Source organism: Carex rostrata, chromosome 34 (assembly GCF_964058835.1).
Source record: "Carex rostrata chromosome 34, lpCarRost1.2, whole genome shotgun sequence".
Classification (NCBI taxonomy): Eukaryota; Viridiplantae; Streptophyta; class Magnoliopsida; order Poales; family Cyperaceae; genus Carex; species Carex rostrata.
The window spans coordinates 1,266,903-1,287,096 of record NC_135951.1 but is presented as its reverse complement, the minus strand read 5'-3'; the positions used below and the strand labels follow the sequence as shown (position 1 = coordinate 1,287,096).

The 20,194-nt window shown below is 32.2% G+C and overlaps 1 protein-coding gene across 1 annotated transcript; it reads left to right on the top strand.

The window, feature by feature from the left end:
• Positions 1 to 5,930: 5,930 nt before the first annotated feature.
• On the top strand, positions 5,931 to 7,148 carry LOC144548838 (UPF0481 protein At3g47200-like). Its single transcript, XM_078297552.1, has one exon. The coding sequence runs from the start codon at positions 5,931 to 5,933 to the stop codon at positions 7,146 to 7,148; it is 1,218 nt and encodes a 405-aa protein (XP_078153678.1).
• Positions 7,149 to 20,194: the final 13,046 nt, after the last annotated feature.

Sequence of the window (20,194 nt, the reverse complement as noted above, 5' to 3'; positions counted from 1 at the left end):
TTTCAACCCATTCTTTATACTGAAGAACGGACTCCCATTTTATACTTGTCTTGCAATAAAGAAAATGAAAAAAGTAAGACAACATGGAAAAACATTGGATAAATCTTTATATGTATTTAAAATATATTTGTTATCTTGAGTTGTTAATTTCTTTTTGAGAGATCAGCGAAAATTAAACACAAATAAAATAATTTGAAAGAAAAGAACTCATTACTAATTCTACAAATTTGAGAATTAAGATATCAATATCGTGAGAATTTATTATATAGAAGTTACAGGTACCATGATTTATCTTTAAAAATGTTTAATAATTGTTTTTTGATAGAACAATTTTCCTTAAGTTTCATAATTTATCATGGGACAAAAATTATATACAAATATTTGTATTTGTTTTGCAGTTTTAAATAAGATATACTTAGATTTGAGAATTAATTTTCCAAAAATTTTATAAATCGTAAGGTCATATTGGATTTAGAATACATTTATTGAAAACCCGCAAATTAAAGTTGTCAGTAGTAAATTATAAAATAATATAATTATGATAATATGCCGAATTTTTGTGTTGTATTTCAAAAATATTAAGTTTTTTATAATAAAGGAAACATAATTTGTTTTAATTTTTTGACATATATTAAAATTTTTAAAAAAAATACAGTTGTAATAGTAAGCAAAAAATTATGTCAAAATTACTTTATTGTTTGATTGGAAGATTGCATATTTATTTGTTTAATTCAAAGACCTAAATGAATAATTCATTTCAGTATAAACACAAATATGAGCAACTTGCTTATTAAATGGATAACTTATTTGATTATATTTTCAGAATAGATATCCAACATCTCCTAATTTTGCTTATTAAATGGATAACTTGTTTATTAATTTGGTTCGGTTTTAATTTAGTTGATAAGTATATTTTGGTGGATTCAGTTGTACTTTTGAAAACCAAATAATATTTTGCGTTGCTTGCTTTATTTCAATTTTAACTAAACCTCCAGTTAGGCAAATCTTTTGACATTCAACTCTTTTGACATTCCAATAAGGCAAATCGCCTACACTTTTACCAAAACCTCCCTCAAGAATTATGAAATCACAGAAACAACAAAAAGACTAAAAAAAGATAAAGAAAAAACAAGTCAGTGCCCCTCCTCTTGATATCGCCTCAAGCCTGTTCTGGTAATAGGTTTGTGCCCATCAGTCTGCGCGTACCAGTGTTGCAATACCTGAGCCACAAACGTTCTTCTTGCATTACCCGATCAGCTAGGACCTTAAAAATATTCAATCTCATAAACATATTTTTAATACTAAATAAACTTAATTGCGAAATTATACCTCATAAACAGGCTCTTTGATCTCAAGAAAGATGAAATCCATGAACCAGACAGCCTACCTATCAAATCATAAAAAAGATTTTGGCTCAGAAGAATGGAGCGCCTGTTAGTCGCATTATATACCTGCTCCAAGATAATCCAAACTTCACTGTGCTCACATCCTGAGAGAAGAAAATGAACAAGCTCATGCGCTGTCCAATCTGGCACGTAATGACTGTTTTTCATATGTAGGATTTACGGCACGTAATGACAGCACGATTTTAAAATCAGCAATGGCAAACCTTGATAGAATGCGAGATCCGAATTGGTTAACGTTTCAATGTTAATTTGTATCTACTTGTAGAGTTGTTTTTGCAGTAATACATTTACAGACTTATCTATTAATTAAAAAACAAATAAATTCAGTATAATATTCAACCATGAGGTGTTCAGTACTACAATCCTTTGTACATACAAAACAATGAAAAATTACAAAACTAACCTTCTCTATTCACTAGGTAAGGTATCTGTGCTGTGCTTCACACTTAAGTGAAATACGGGACTCATCTTCTTCTCCAATTGCTTCATCAAGCCATGCCTATGTTGTAACAATGCACTTTAGTCCTTCTGACATGATCAATATTTTATAAGCGTGACAGATAAAACCTGATGCATGAATCCTGTAAACATGACGGATAAAACCTATAAAACATCATCTGAAAGTATAAAGTCTACTAGTTCAATTAATTAATTCATTGCAAGAGTGTAGCTTCAGCTAAATTGCAGGTGCTTTTGAGGATATGAAACTAAACATATAGCAACTTTCAAACCATAGGCGTGTTCTTATCAACATTATGGCTGTAACAACTTAAATATCAAAGTTGATAAAATAATATTTGAGAACATGTACCAATAAGCATCTCCATTTTGTACCAGGCCATCTCAAAGGGTCCATGTCGCCGATGCCAGTGATCAGGCCCGTACATCTGCACAAAGTATATATCAACAAATTGGAAGCATATTTTTCCTGACAGAAAGATAAAATAAATATTCATTGTTCACCTTCGCTCTGATGCATCTTCACTTTCACAGCGCATTTTGAATAAGTAATGTTGTTCAGGAAGAATCTGACAAAGTCCTCTGGCGTCAACCAGCAGAAGTCATAAGTAAAGCTGTGCTTCTTGCGGCCAAGAGGGGTCGAGAGTGTTTGCACATCGGCACAACCAAGTACTGTGCTCCTTCAAGGAGTTTGTCTAGAGCATCAAGTACACTGTAGAAGTACATAAGAAGGTTGATTAGTGACATGAAATCCATATCAGTATAATTAGCTTGGTGGAAAATTGTTGAATTTCTTTTACTTTGAACTAATGATGCATTTTTAGAAGTTACAAGTTCCAATCAGTAACAACAAAAATTCTGTTGGTAAGATTGCGGCTGTTAGAATAAGTGACTAATTTTATTTAAAATTATCAAATGGGAGGATTGTTTTATATTATGTATTGTTTTTGTGAAAGGTAGCTCGGGTAAAAATGAAGCAAACTATTCAATTTTTACCTAAATTGCATGGTTCCGGAAATCGGAATCGGATTTTTGGCCGCCGAGTTAGAATCGGATGAATCAGCCAGAATCGGAAGAATCGGATCAGTAACTCGGATATTTTTGGCAGAAACCATGTTTTGTAGCCAAAAAATAGAAAAAAATTGATAAAAATAATTTGTAAAAAAACTATGTTAATTAAGACAATATTATACTCACATAATCCACTAATTATATAATGTATTACAAACATTACAAATAGAACACACTTTTATTACTAGAAGCTATGCCGAGCTGGCTAGATCATCTCATCGTACTCTGTATTAAAATACGAATGTCGATATTGTAGAATAAAAAAACTCACACACTAGTAATTGTCTTAGAATTAATCAACAAAACCAATTCTTCTTTATTCGGTAAAATGAAAAAAAGAGTAAAAAAGTAAAATGTAGAGAGGCCATCTGTATATTTTCATTTCTCTCTTCCCTTCCGACATCTCATTTCTCCCATCTCATTTCTGTCTTTTTTTTTTCTTTTTTTGAGGTAAAACCCGTAGGTGCTTTGATTGAAGTAATAAAGGGAAACACATGATAAAAAAATGAGTGAGTCTATGGTACTATGCATATCACACGTTGTTGCCGTGCTATGGCTCTATATTCGAGTTTTCAAATCCTAACGGTCGATCCGAACCGTTTATCTTGTTCTCCATATTAATATGTGTTTGGAGACCAAATTTTACATTTTTTGAAAAAAATTTACTATTTTTTTATATATTTAGAAAATCACTTGATCTGAAAATTCTGGACCATCCAAAAACAGTGATTTTCAATCAAACTCGGACAAAACTCGGCTGACTCGGCACTGTTCATCCGAGTTTTTTCGAGAAACTCGCACAGGCGTGAGAATCGGGTAAAACTCGGCCGGGTCAGGTCCGATTCCGAGTTGAATCGGCCGAGTTGACTCGGAATCGGCCGATTTCTGGAACCATGCTAAATTGCCCTTTGTCTTGGCTTCAGAACCATTTAATGCCCCAAGCTGCACTTAAACACGGGTTCTACTTTGTCCTGAGAGAAAACCAATGTTGTTCAGGAAGAATCTGACAAAGTCCTCTGGCGTCAACCAGCAGAAGTCATAAGTAAAGCTGTGCTTCTTGCGGCCAAGAGGGGTCGAGCGTTTGCAGATCGGCACAACCAAGTACTGTGCTCCTTCAAGGAGTTTGTCTAGCGCATCAAGTACACTGTAGAAGTACATAAGAAGGTTAATTAGTGACACAAAGTAGAACCCTTTAGTGCTTTTGCAACATTAAGAGTAGCACCAAGACCAAAAAATATGAGAAAACAAAATAGAAATCAGATCATTTTAATCTAAGATATAATAACACCTTACTGTTTATTAATGGCATCCAGGTATCCCCAATATCCATTTCATATCCACAAACCATCAATAATGGAAATCAAAATAGTTTAGAGCTAAATCAGATACTAGTCGAAATGCCACAACTAAGAATACAGACTTAATTTGTTGAGCAGGACTTCAGGGTTCGATCTTGGCAACACATCCAACGTGAATGACGGTGTACTCGCTAAAGGTGGAGGTGACAACAATATACTTACTGATACTATGAATATAAATATGAGTACCAGTGCGGTTGCATGAACCCATCTCCAACTCATGCCCTGTGCCTCAAGCTTTGGCTTCAACCCAAAACCATTCTCAATCTATAACAGATCAAATTTTAGAATTACGATGATATTAAAATTTTGTACAAATTGAATTGAAATTGGAGTTTGCTTTGTAGTAAACACTATATTAAACTAAAATTGAACCAGTCTAAAATTTCAAACACAAATCCATATCATATCATCAAAATTCAACATTCACTTAGATCCTCTACCATAATACAGTAAATGAAGTTAATTTTTCTCAATTACAGGGAAGAAATCTACCTGCCGTGAGTGTCATCTAGAAATATTTTCATATAAGTTTGATTCACAGATCTCCTCTAGCGCTCTTTCTCATACCAACCTTGATTTGGTAAAATCCTTCCGGCTCTCCTCCCATTGCATGTACTTCACCCAAACCAAGAATTCGTCTGATCCTTTTAATTACATCCTCATACTCATTTCTATTTCTCAGGCGATAATCCACGAGCTCGGTAGGATCAGTGATTTTCACCTTCTGTGGTTGAATCAAACTCGTCAAAGGTTCGGAGACTAGCAAGTCTAAGGTTTGGAGACCTGTTGGAGAGGAGGCTGTTAGGAGGGAGGCCGTCGGAGGAACTTACGAGTGATCGAGAGAAGTGCGATTTGGTCGGGATGGAGGCGATTGCCGGAGAATGAAGAGAGATCGAAGAATGAAGAGTGATTTGATCGCCGGAGAATGGAGAGCTATTTGGTCGGGACGAGGAAATTTTAAATGAAGAGAGATCAGAGAATAAAAATGAGAAATTGCGAACCGTTAAAACCTTATCCACAACGGGTGAAATTAGTTACGGGGATTTTCGGGGGATTATTGGACGGGGACATTATCTTTTCTCTTAAAAAATATATATGATCGCCAAATAGAAGTATTAATATATATTATTTTTATCTAAAATATTGCACGCTATATATGGAGTCTTTTTGTTATAAAAAAAGAGTCAATTGATTTATATTCTCTTATTTAATTCAACCAATGGACATTTGTATTTTGCGAATTAGGTTGTCTATCATGAAATCATCCATTTTTAAATAATTGGATTTTTAAAGAATGCACTCGGTAGTTACTTGCTGACATGTTCGAGTAGGTATGTTTCTTTTTCTAACATATAAATAATACAAGTAGTTTTTTTTTTTAATCGATTGGTGGATTTCTCAAATGATTTATGTACTTTATAATTATTTCTCTTTAAAATTCAAAAGTAGAACTCCAAAAACTTATCAAATTACTTCCTTCGAGTTATAGGATATAAACCAACCCTTTAGCCTCAATACACAAAAGATTTCCAACAACGTACATTTACGTACCGTTTAGTACACAAAAGATCAGGAACCACTTCCAAAAATTCTTCTTCCAACTTCCTCATTTATACCTCTGGTTGATGAAACTATGCCCATAAATATCAGCAGTAGCTTGGTACATGAATTCAAGAAAAAACTTGGGAACCTACCAGGAAAACCTTTGGAGGAAGAGAAGTTCACTATTTTCCGTGTGCCCGCATATATCCGGAATAAGAACAAGAACCTATATCAACCAAGGATGGTTTCGATTGGCCCATACTATAAAGCCAATGTTGATTTTGAAGCTATGGAGGAGTACAAATGGTGCTATCTTCGAGATTACCTCTCTCGAAATGAAAGAAACAGTATTGAGCGCTGCATTGGTGTATTAATGGGATTGGAATCCCAGGCACGCAGGTGTTATTTTGAAAAGGTGAAACTTGAGAGTGATCAATTTCTCATGATGATTCTTCTTGATGGGTGTTTCATAATCGAATTCCTCATAAAATGGTCTGATAGCCTTCCAAATGCAATATTTCATGTGAGTTGGGTTTTGCCAATAATACGGAGCGACTTTCTCCTGTTGGAAAATCAGATTCCTTTATTTGTGATTGAGAAATTGTTTGATCTCCTAACTTCGGTAAGTACTTCCGAAATAAAGCCTCTTAAGGAAATGCTTTTAAATTACATAACAGAAAAGAACAAGGTAGAGTATTCGGACTTTAAACTCGACGACATTGACCACATTCTACACCTTTATCACCACGTGTTTTCAGTGAGCCCTAAGAAACACACAACAATTATCAAGTTGACTAATGAAAGGTCACACCGAACACTTCCATCTGCTACTGAGCTTAAAAAAGCAGGAGTAATCTTTAAGTGTGCAAAATCAAAAAATATTTTGGATATCAAGTTCCAAAATGGCACACTTGAGATCCCCTTTATCTCTATAGAAGAGACACGAAGATCCCGTCTGCTGAACCTTGTGTCCTTTGAGCAGTGCTCTAACAAGTCTGACAAGGTCCTGACAAGCTACGCTAGCTTCATGGGCCAGCTAATTAAAACATCAAGTGATGTCACCCTGCTTCAACAGAAGGGAATCGTAGACAATCTACAAGCAACAAACAAAGAACTGGTTTCATTTTTAGCCTGGCTAACCGAGTGCTCCGATTTGGACTATGATGCACACTACCTCAAGGAACTGTTTACAGATGTGAACAATTATTACATTTCTTATTGGCATAAATCGTGGGCATTACTCAAGTTAAATTATTTCAATAATCCATGGTCGATTATGTCAGTTATAGCTGGTGCATTTACTCTTTGACAAATCCCGCAGACTCTATATAGTATCCTTGCTTATTACAAGGAAGGATAGTTCTTGCGTGTATTATGTAGGAATGTTGCAAGGAACATGCTGTACTATGTATTGTTTGGATGTAGCCGAATTTTATGTATTATGCATATTTTCATTTTCTCTTCTTTTTTTTTGTGTGTCATGAGTAGAAGTGTACGGAAAAATCACCGAGTCTGCTATGTGTTTGCCATGCATATGTATAGTTTTTTTTTTGTGAAACAATATGAATTAATATTAAATATCTCGAGTATTTATAGCCTTTGATACTTCGAAACTTATATATATAGTTAATAGACTACAAATACAATTAGAAAAATAGGCAACGGTAAAGTCTTAACAAATCTAGACTAATTTATTTTGTCAGTGTACGTTGAAATTATAATTTCTGAAATATTGTAATATATTTTTACTTATAACGTCGTATGATGAGATAGGCTTCATGTTAACCTGGAAATGCTCTAACATTTAATTAACCTGTTAATTTGAATAGTATTTTAGAAACATAGTATTTATATGTCAAGTTTCATTATTTAAATAATAGGCGGCGTAGTGTAAATTGACTAATCATTCAATAAGAAGGAAAATCAAATTCATATCGTGTTAAAATCAATCAAGTGGGGACACATGTCATCATTTTTAGAACCACCATTTCTATTATCTAACATCATTCACCACCGCTCAATTTTTCTTCTTTGATTTTATATCTTGATTAATCCTCTCCTTTACATTAGTTCCTCCTATTATTTCTTCCTGAAAATTACTCTCATGACAGCACATTAAGATCAAATTTCATTTCTATTTCTTATATAGAATCACTACAACAGAAAAATACTTCACCGTCGGTTCAAATTTCAATTCGTCTTTAGTTTTTGAACCCATAGCCATCGTCCCGATAATGAAGTTATACACCTATGCCATTGGCGTAGAACCTATGAGCGGTGTTGAGTACCCAACATCATTTGTTAAAGGATACCACTCTGCTGCTCTCAAAATAGGAGAGTAGGACCTTGCTATTTCAAATCCAACCTTTTTTTTTGTGCACAAATCTCAATACAAATGAACGGTCGGATTTAGAATAATAAAGTCCTACTCTCCTATTTGGAGAGCAGCTGAGTTCGCTCCTTTGTTTAAAGTGATGGACAGATGAGAATAAGGAGTTGTTCAGTTGTGAAATATATAAGTCGTTTAATAGAGTAACACCACCAGGTCAAGTTCATCAAACGATGACGTTACTTCCAAATTAAACGGTGTTATAAATTGACATCGTTGGACATCAATGTCGTCTCTTGTCTTTTGCAATCGATGGAAAAGGTTATTAACACCGTATGTTTGTTTTATCAACCGATAAAAAAAGTCATTTGACATGCATGTAACTTGGCGGTTGTGACAATTTAAAAAAAAAATGAAGCCACTTGTGTAATTTTTTATTTGATCAAATATCAGAATGGACGGGACATATAGTCTTCTTGAAAACTTAAAACCTGCAGTTAATATTCTTTCTATTTTGAAGGATGTGATATGATCAATAAGTTATACTAAAAAATAAAGTTAAAAATTATGTGCAAACATTTTACCTATTAATGCTATCATTGTGTTAAAATATCTTCAAATAAAATTTCATCAAACATGCTATTAGAACACACAATCACATATGAGTTAGGCTAATATGACACTAGTGTTATATCAAACTAAATAACACCACATCTTAAACCCTTAGATCTGCTTTAAAATTCGTACAAAATGAAGTGCTTGAACAGTAAAAGCGGATAGTACGAATCTTAAAGCAGATCTAAGGGTTTAAGATGTGGTGTTATTTAGTTTGATATAACACTAGTGTCATATTAGCCTAACTCATCACATATTAATCACAAACTAATCCCAAATTAAAATAAATTTATCCATTTTTCTAATGAGACACACAACTCTTTTTAGAAAAGAACCAAGTAGAGGAAAAAATAATGCAATATGGTTATATATATTTTTCCAAAGAAATAAATTTAGGTCTTATATAACCATAGTGACAAATGAATTATTCAGGTTCGGTTCGGCGAGATCAAAAATTCGTGATTTGGGAATAATTCGGGTATAATTTGGGAATGATTCGGATCAGAAATCTCAGTCTTACAAGGGAGTAAAAAAAAAATTGTTCTTGGAAAAATTCAGAAAAAAATCGTGAATAATTTGTAAAATTCTGGAAAAGTTCGTAAAATTCGGGAATTATTCGGGTTTAATTCGGTCAAAGTTCGGTCAACCGAATAATTCGGCGTTCAGTTCGACATCACCCCAAAAAAGAATTAAACGGGTATAATTCAGATATAATTCGAGTATCTTGTCACTATGTATATAACCATGGAAAGTTACTCACAATAAGCCAATGAAAGAAATTCAAAAGGTACAGAAACGAGGCTGTGGTAAATTAACAGGTCAGATCCTAGCTTATTCATAGAAAATAATTCTCTTGGGCCAAGATGGAAAGTTTCTCTCTATGGCCCAATCTGGCCCATCTCGTCCTTCTGATCATCTCCTTTAACCGTCTTGATTCATTGTATTTCATTTTGTGTAGCTTTATGTATAAAATCTTGATGGCTAGAATATAAGCAAATGTAATAGAGAGCGACCCAATAATAATTAATTCCATCCAATGATATATATCTTCATGGTCGTCTGTTTTCGAGATTTTAGAAAATATAAGCATTGCGTTGTGAGGGATCATGTCTGTCCAATCATTGTTTTTTTTTGCTTAATTTTATTTGTATGGACCCTAAATATTTTTAGTAATTACAAACATATATTGGACAAGGATGATTTAATATATTTGTACAAATCTTCTTCTAAAGTTTTCTTATAGAGATGATTCTTTTTTCCAAAATATTACTCTCATCTTTATCTCGGCAAAACATGCTCGATCATGATAAGAAATTGTCAGATGATATCATGATGTTGATAACAAGAAATATTATTTAGATTGGATCTTAACATAAATAACATAAACCAAAGAATGAGTGACGCTAGGTATTATATGCATAGTGCGGATTGATTGGTATTAAGGATCAATATTTTTGTTCTCAAAATTCCAATGGTGGATTCGAACCGTTAAATATGATTTTTATATAGATTTATATTTGTAAACTAAATTCTACATATTTTTTAATTCTTACTATTTTTCTATATGGCTAGAAAATCAATGTTCCAGATCAAATGATTTTCTGCCCATCTAAAAAAAGTACAAAAATTCTAAAATATATAAAATTTAGTTTACAAGTACATATTTATATAGAGATCATGTTAAACAGTTCGGATTGATTGTTGAGACTTTGAAACTGAGAATTTTCTCTACCGCAGGCCAATATGCAGTATGCATTGTACCATTATGAAAAAATTTACAGTGCAACGAATTTCTTTTCTATGAATACTATTATGAAATTAACCACATCATTTTAATTTATCACTATGATTTAAATTACAATGTAACTAAAAACGGGCTTTTCAATTCAATTTCATGGCCTGTAAAATTATTTACATTCTAAATATTTTATTGAATGAAAGAAATTATTTATATTAGGAGAAGTATATGCGAGGGAGGGTATGTATTTGGTAAATGCAGCATGTACCTATTCCATAATATGTACCTAATTTGATATTTTTTTTGGGGGGATTTCTTTCTATACATGTAACTGATAACTAAGAAATTGATTTAGATTGGATCTTACCGTAAATAATATAAAACACAGAATTAGAAATGTGATCGTACTTTGAAATGTACAATAGAATGACTGAGGCAAGCGCTGACTAGTCCGTACTACGGATCAATATTTTTTTCTCAAAATTTTAATGGTTGATCCGAACCGTTTAAGAGGTCTCCATATAGATATGTATTTGTAAACAAAATCTTGCGTATTCAAACTTTTAACGGTTGATACGAACCGTATTCAAGTGATTTTCTGCCCATCTAAAAAAAACTCTGATAAATTTAAAATTTAGTTTAGAAGTACATATTCATATGGAAACCATATTGAACGGTTCGAATCGACTGTTATAACTTTCATACTAAATTTTTTTCATACCACGGGCCAATATGCAGTATGCATACCTTTATGAATAAAATTACAGTGCAGCGGATTTTTTTTTTTGAATAAATACTATTATGAAATTAACCACATCATTTTTATTAATCACTATGATTTAAATTATAATGAACTAAATACGGGCTTGTGTATTCAATTTCAGGGCCTGTAAAATTATTTAAATTGTAAATATTATATTGAATGATAAATATTCTTTATATTATGAGAAGTATATGAGCGGCAGGGTATGTATTTGGAAAATGAAGCACGTAAGACATTGCTAAATATCACATAATATGAACCTATTCCATATATATACCATATACAATGTAAAATGATATTTTTAACATTCAGATTATAATAATTGCGGTCTTATATGATTTGATTATATATTTTTAACATCGAAGGATATTTTTTTGATAGGAGATTAAAAATATATAGCTACACGTAGGATGCTGATAATAAATTCGATATAATTAGGTGATTTTTTTATCATTCCATAATAGCATTTCTATATATTGTAACAATTTGTGCAATTAATTTGTACATTAGCGATGTGATATAATTAGCCATAGACACTAAATGATTTATACAATGATGTATACATGGATGTTTGTGAATTGAACGGGTTATAACTTCTGTGCTTTCAATGATATTTATTAAAATAAAAAATAGATAACTAATTTTATATAATTATAGTTTCCTTTTTTTTTTAATATATATATAATTATAGTTTCCAATTTAGTATTAATGGGTGCTAGGAAGCAGGCACTAGCTATAAGCAGTACGCTGAAATTTGCATACAAATACTATTTATGTGTTTGTGAAGAAATTAAAATACTATTACTCTAAATTAGGAAACTAAATTCATATTCAAACAAACTTGATCGCTAAGAAATCTAGATTTAGAATAGGGGGACTATAAACAGAGAGATAAATATGGAAAGTCACAGAATAAGTCTGTTTCACGAGCTATTATAAATATCACACAATGTTGAACTAGATTTCTATCTTCTCTCTAAGTCACAGAATAAGCCAGTTGCCAGATATGACGACGATGAAGAATGAGTTTAAGCTAAATCCTTGGGCGGAGGAGTTTGTTCCACCTTCGCGTCGTCACCTCTCTGTCACTGCACCAGAGTTAGTTCCCCCGTCGGGTCGGCGCCTCTCCGCTGCCGCGCCGGAATTCTTCCCACGGGGTCATGTTCGCCATCAACCCAATACTGTTTTGAGTCAACAATTTATTCAAGCTCAACGACCTCGTGCTCATGCTGACTCTAGTCATGTGGTAAGTTTGAAGCAAGCCATTGGCATCCATTATTCCAGTAATTGAGAAGATTGTACTCAATTCTCCTTGTCGATATTTATTTTGATGATTTATAATCATGTTTTTAATCAAAATTAGGGAAGTGAGAGCTCTGACAAAGATGCGAATAAAGAAGTAAAAACCATTAGAACAATTTACGTCGGCGATATCATGTTGACTCTCGAGTAAGTCATCAATAAGCCCCAACAACAATCGTATTTACATGTATTTTGTTATGTTACTTGGAACTTTCAAATGATTTGATAAAGTATTCCTTTGTTAATTCACTAGAGAGTTTGTGTAAGGAGAGGTGGAGGTAGTAGTGTAGAATGGGTATAATAAATTGACCCTCATATGTTTTGTGAAATTTTAAACTATTGACTCCATTCTTTGAAAAAAAGATACAAATAGAGTTGACTTTTGTGTGGGCAATTTAAGTTTTTTAGATGTGGCATTTTCTAGTGTCTTTTTTTAATTGGATATAGGCTTCATTTTTTTAATTGTTAATGGGGCACGTGGTATGTTATAACTCTCTTTAAAGATATTGGGACATACATAATGTGGTATATTGTAAAACGTGAGATTGAAGAGACGGTACCGCGAGTTTCCATATGCGAACTTCCTTATTTCGACAGAAATGGAATTTTGTAAAACATGTTGCATAATTATTTGAAAGAAGTAATGTCTTGTTTTTATTATAAACTAATTTTACATAGAAAATTCTAAGCTTAGACCGAGTACACAAACTTAATTGCTCTTAATAGAAATTATCCTTTTATTATTTTATTTATTGTTAACAAGGACACTCTAATTAACTAACCACCTCCAACAAATAGTTGACAAGGGGTGATGTGGCAACTTCTGCTTCGAGAGAGGGAGAATTGTATGGTACAGATTAGAGAATGCTGGGTATAGAGAAAGGAGGATGTTGTAAACGGAGAATATGGAGTCTAACTGAGAAACTTATTCGAATATCTATCGATGATATCTTCGGCGCATCTGGAAACTTACGATAACACAAATCATAATTAGCGGATCCGACAGTTGAAAGAATCTGCTCACCAAATAGAATTGCTCACCTAGCATACTCTAGCCTTACTCTAATTGGCTTTAAAATTGTATCAACTTGGCGCATAATATTTTATTTTGTGTAATTTTTATGATTTAGAATTAACTCTAACTGGCTTTATGTTTGATTTTGTATACTTCCAATGTAATATATAAGTGGACTATTTTCTATTTTTTAAGCATATATATTTTTAAGAGATCGACTAGTTATACTGAACTAGATTAAATTAACAGAATTACCTACTGAAAGATTTTAACAAGACATTTTTAATTGTTGGCAATAAAATTTGTGGTATGCATGTGGTTTTACATCTTGTATATACAAATGAAACTTCCCATAAATTGTTGTCAGTAATGTTCGCACTTAAATTGTATTTTTATATAAACTTCTTACCAAATATTTTATTTTGTTTCATTTTATGATTTAGAATTAACTCTATCTAAGTTTAAGTTTGATTTTGTATACTTGCACTGCACTGTAATATATAAGTTGACTATTATCAGCCAATTTATTGTGTTAAAACTTGTGTGGCTCGCTGGAAATTAGGGTTTTGAATTTTATGTATATGTATAATGCATTTATTACGTTGAATTTGACCGTGATCTAGAGATATTGGAAACACCTGAAAGAACCTTTCACATAGGGGTGTCAAACGGGTACGTTACGGGTTGGGTGGAGATATTTTTACCTCTATATTTCAAATAGGGGTACTTGTTATGATAACAGAAAAAAATCTTTACCCTTATCCGTTTTTTCGAATACGGTACAGATCGGGTAAACGGATAAAAACGTGTCATTAACATTTTGATTTGTGCTTTCGATAAAATATTTTTCAAAATAAGGAAAAAAATAATGAAAATAATGAAAATTTAATAAAATATAAAATTTTATTGTGTCATGTATCATCTTCATACAAATATATATCTATATATATAATTTTATTTTTAAAAACTATCTTATACAAAAACGGGTAAGATAACGAAAACAAATCATTACCCTTACCATACCCGAATAGCTAACGGAAAAAAAAATCTTGCCCTTACCCATGTTTTCGGATATGATACAAGTCGGATAAATGAGTAAAAGGGTGTCATTGACACCCCTAATTTCAGATTTATGATTTTAATTTCAAAATTGTACATTTTGTTTTAGAAAATTCATTGGAAATTAAACAAAATTTTCCAAAACCCTAATTTTATAAATACAAATAATAGTGCAGAATCTATGCGGACCGTAGGAAGTTTCTCCACAGGCCACCAGGGTGCCGCCCGGATCGAAATCACGTAGAATTCTTAGATTTTAAGAAGGGAATCTTGTAGCGAATTCCAGCATGAACTTTTAACAAAAAAATTGGGCAATCATGAACTTAGACAATTGGAAAATTTGTGCATTCCAAGCCTTAATTTCAATCAAGAAAATCGAACAGAAAATAAAAGAAAATTCAACAATCAATTCGTAATTCTCTATAGATAAAGAAAGACCTCAACCCTCGGCACAAGAAGGATCTGATACACTCAGAGAAGAATGAAACAGTTACCCATCTGACGGTTTACAAAATATGTAAAACTTCTTCCGACTTTAGAAAATTGAGTTCAAACTCTTAAGAAATTAACAGCATCATTAGAAGTAATCACCATGATTTAAATTACAATAAATAAATACGGGCTTTTGAATTCAATTTCAGGGCCTGTAAAATGATGTAAATTTTAAATATTATATTTAATTGAAAAAAAATATTTATATTTGGAGAAGTATATGAGAGGGCCGGAGGGTATGTTTATATCACTTATTTTATAATAATTGCGTTCTAATATAATTTGATTAACTATATTTTTAATATCATTGATATTTTCTGATAGGACATTTATAATATATAGCTACATACTGATCATAAATTCAAATTTTGTATTAATGGGTAACTAATTCTATTTTTAAAAAATTTCCAATTTTGTATAATTTGAAAAATAATATTTATTAAAATAAAAATCAGGTAATATTATGTTACCTATGTGGAGTGGCAAGCCGATTGCAGGGGGGAGGGGGGGTGGTTGTTGCTCTAGAGTGGGAGAGAGACCGACAAATTTCAGGGAATTAGTTGTCAACAGCGACAACTTCTGCTCAGACATACAGGGGGCTCGAGATGGGAAGAACTGTAGGGGGAGAGATTAAAGAATGTTGGGTATGGAGAAAGGAGTTGTAAATGGAGAAAATGAATAGTCTAACTGAGAAACTTATTCAAATTTCTATCTATCGTATCTTCGACCCATCTGCGAACTTATGATAACACAAATCTTAAGTTGATCCGACAGTTGAATAAATCTGCTTCTGTTTTTTATCAACTTCGCGTATAATATTTTAGTATGATTTAGAATTAACCCTAACTGGCTTTAAGTAATTTGATTGTGTATACTTGCACTGCATTGTAATATATAAGTGGACTATAATTACTGAATTCGTTGTGTTTAAATCTAAAGAACAATTAATTGTTTTCAATATTTTCTGTCATAATTAACTATTTTCTATTTTTAGGGGTGGAGAGATATTTGTATTTAGTTTAATGTTAATGTTTTACCACCTTCCCTTTCTCATGTAAGTGCTCCGTATTTACTAATTTTGGAATGTAATTTCTTTTAGGAAAGTCTATTTATTTATAGAAATAAATAAATAGAACTACTTCTATGTTGATTGTTAATTCTTTTAGGAAAGTCTATTTATGTATTTATAAAAATAAATAAATTGGGAAGTCTATTTCTTTTACGAGGGTAGACACAAAAATTATGTTGAATGTTAATTATAAATTAGGAAAGTCTATTTATTTATAACGTAGGGTACAAATTTTATTATTAACAAAACAAGGGGGTAGACATGTAAAATTATGTTAGAAATTAGGAAAATAAATTGAACTTCAAACAAACTTGGTTGCTAAGAAATCTCTATTTCAGGATTGGGAGCATAAACAAAGCGATAAAAATGGAAAGTCAGAGAATAAGTCCGTCCCTTGAGCTGTTATAAATAGAACACAAGAGAAGAACTAGCTACGTTTCTCTCTTTTCTCTTCACCATACTACGACAGTCTTAATCCCTTTTCTTGGTTCTCAGGTTTGCTTCGTCTTCATCCTTCTGCATCATTTTTTTCAAAATTTCAGATACTTTATATCAGGCATCTAATAAATAATGTTCTTTGTCAAATCTGCGGTGGAAAAGGATTATTTTTGACAGACATTGAAGTAGAATTTTTGTAGCTCCCTCAGAAAATTTTGTATGTTTAGCGAAAACCAAGGAACTCATAGATTCTTGTTTTCTTAATTTTTATAGATTTCAAGGGGGTAGGGCGCTGTTTAATTTGAATTTGAATTTTTTTTTCAACATGTTTTTCCCATTTCCTTTTAATTTGAATTTGAATTTGAATCTTTTTTTCAACTTTTTTTTTTTTTTTTGAAAGCATTTGAACTGTGATAGAGAACTTGATCAATGGAGGACCTATACAAACACGACTCGAACTCTTGGCTGAGACGCACCCGCTTCTCTAAGACAGTTTATCACCAGCCCAACCCTTCACAAATACCTGTCATTCCTAATTTAACCAAACTCAATCTTGGGTCCTCTAACCCTAGCTCTAACCGGGCATCTATCTCCGTGCATGTCTCCCAGGACAACACCTCCAAGACAACTCTAACAACTGGTGAGGTGCAAGTGGAATCGGGTTCAAAGATAAAGAAAAATAACCTGGCCTCCATGAAGGGCGCTATATCTGACATGTTTAAGGAGGTGAAAAAGACCGTCGGAAGAAGATTCATGGGCCCACCACACAGAGGAAGAACAGCGAAGTCACCCTCTACTGAAAAGAAGAAAAGTTCCTGGATGAAGAAGTACTACTTGAACCGTGAGATAGGCAAGGTGGTTGTACTGGACAAATCCAGTGCAGTGCAGATGAACGGATGCGGATGGCCAGAGTCTGACCTTGAAGTCTGAACCCAGTAGTTTTTTAAAGAAAATTAGTTTGTTTTCTTAGTCTGTTCTTGATCTTTTAGTTAATTTGTCACTTTAGTTTTCCATTTCTTACTTCAGAGAAGGACTTAGTTTGTTTTATTTTAATTTTCTAGGATAGGGTATATACTGCTATTGAACATCAAATTGTATCTTTTACCATTCCAGTAAAATATTCTTGTAACAAATTTTTATTGGAATGAAATGGGGGCATGACCTAAGTTCTTTCCTCGAAAAAAAAATAATTCTCTTAAAGGATATTAGGACATAACAATAGGAAAAAAATTAAGGAACATACATAATGTGGTACTTGTATCGTGCCTGTGCGTTGCAACAGAAACATATTGTAGGAGAAATAATTACTCATACAAAATGACATATTTTCATAAAAAAACATACCAATAAAAATAATAATTCTTCAAAAATTAAGGAACATGTTAATAGAGAATTTATATGATTATGTATTTTTATTTATCATGAACTGTGATATCTGATAATAATTTATGTGATGATTCTTTAACTTCACGTACATGTTTACAACAAAATATTGTAGCAACCTACCATTCAAAGTATATATACAACACGTTTGCACCAGTTTTCTCTTTTAAAAGCAACCCAGATGATAAACCAACCACTATCTCAGTATCATGTGATACTTTTTTTCGGCTTGGTTTGTCTACTAGTCAACTTTTAATTGCTAGTTTTAGAACGTTTGAGAGGCTGAAACTATAGTAGGAATTATCGGCCATACCGATTCGGATCAGCCAATACGTATCGGTATCGTCCGAGACCGATCCGATACTTTGCCGATATTCGCAGATTTTGTGTTTTCGTCCAATTTTTGCCATTCTGGTCCAATTCTAGTCATTATTCATCTGAAAACATAAACACGTGATTGATTAAATAGAGTATAAACTATGCATATGCTGAAAACTCATCACATTCATTGATTAAATAGAGTATCATGTATCAACTATACTGAAATAGAGAAATATGAACCCGTGATTAAAGATGTTAACAATCTTTCATTTGGGTCCACAATATCTTCTTTGTTTTTGTTCCGGACAACAATATCTCCATTTTTATCATAATATAAATGACGATTAAGTAATCCAGCCAGCACGATATAGTTTCTGGTAGTAAAAGAGTGTATTATAGTTTTAATACTTGTATTATGTTGTATTATTGGATTATTTTATTGTAATCATTTATCTAACATAAATTATTGAAAAATTAATTTTTTATCAATTTTTTCCTTTTTTTTTAGTGTAAAACAAGTTTTTGGCCAAAAAGTCCGATTTTCAGATCTGAATCGGCCATACTGGCTGATTCTCCGATACCGGATCGGTATTGGCCGGGACCGATCCCGATCCCAATACCGATATTTCCTATTATGGCTGAAACCACTATTTGAGTATCATGTGATACTTTTTTGTGATATGGTAGAGAAAATGCAAAATAGAAAAATTAAACAATATGTAATAATTAAAATAACTATATTCACAGTTTAGTAGAAAGACAACTCACATATGTAATATTTTGTACCTATTGTACTCAAATTTACAGTATCTAAGTTTTGAAGTTTTCTAGTGAGTATTTGGCGTAAGAATGTTTAAAATAATTAAGTGTTATGTTGATGGCCAGTATATAAAATAGATGATCATTTTATGCTAAATTAAAATTTAGATATCAAATTTGTAATATAAAAATAAATTTTAAAGATGCTCATACTAATTTACTCTAATAAATTAAAAATTTAGACATAAAACTATCAAGGTAAAATAAAATAGATGATCATTTATTTATTTCAGTCTAGTAAAGGTAACTAATTAATGCAATTATTTTCCATGAATTTCCATTTCCTGGAATCAGATTATTTCAGTTTACTCCTAAAGTGATCAAATATGCAAATCTAAGGGTACAGGGAAAACGAAATCAATATGAACAACTTTCAATGGAAGATCCGAACTCTGATTAAAATACAAGCGCATGCAATTTTAATTTTTGTTTCAGGTACTGGCCCCCGCCATGCGTCGGAGAAATAGGCACAGGTTAAAAAAGTCGCTAGAAGGAAGAAGGCAGCCTATTCAATTAAAATTGTAACATATTGTGTGGTCCTATGTGTAATGAGTATGTTTTTAACTATATTTAGACTTTTACATCAAAAACAAATATATTTAATCAAAAGAATAAAGATTATTTGAGTGGAGGGCTCATATTAAATCTGAATTTTAATCAATCAATCGCAGCTGTTGGCGGGATACCCAATTTGGTTAATAATGGAATGTATATAGAGAAAAGAAGGGGGGGAGGCAATTGGCTAATATCAAAACGTTTAATTTTTCTAATGAATATTAAAACTACCCTATCTCCTTCATTAATTACTCAAAAATCAATAATTTAACATGTTGTCATGCTTTTTTTTAGTTTCATTAAAATTGTGTCTTTGGAGATATCCTCTGAACTATCTAATACACAATTTCAGAACAAAAGTATTCAGGAATTCTAATTGCCGAAAAAGGCGAATGGGAACAAAAGTACTCCGGATAGTTGGGCCTATAAGTAATGAGGCCCAAGTTCTATATGTAAC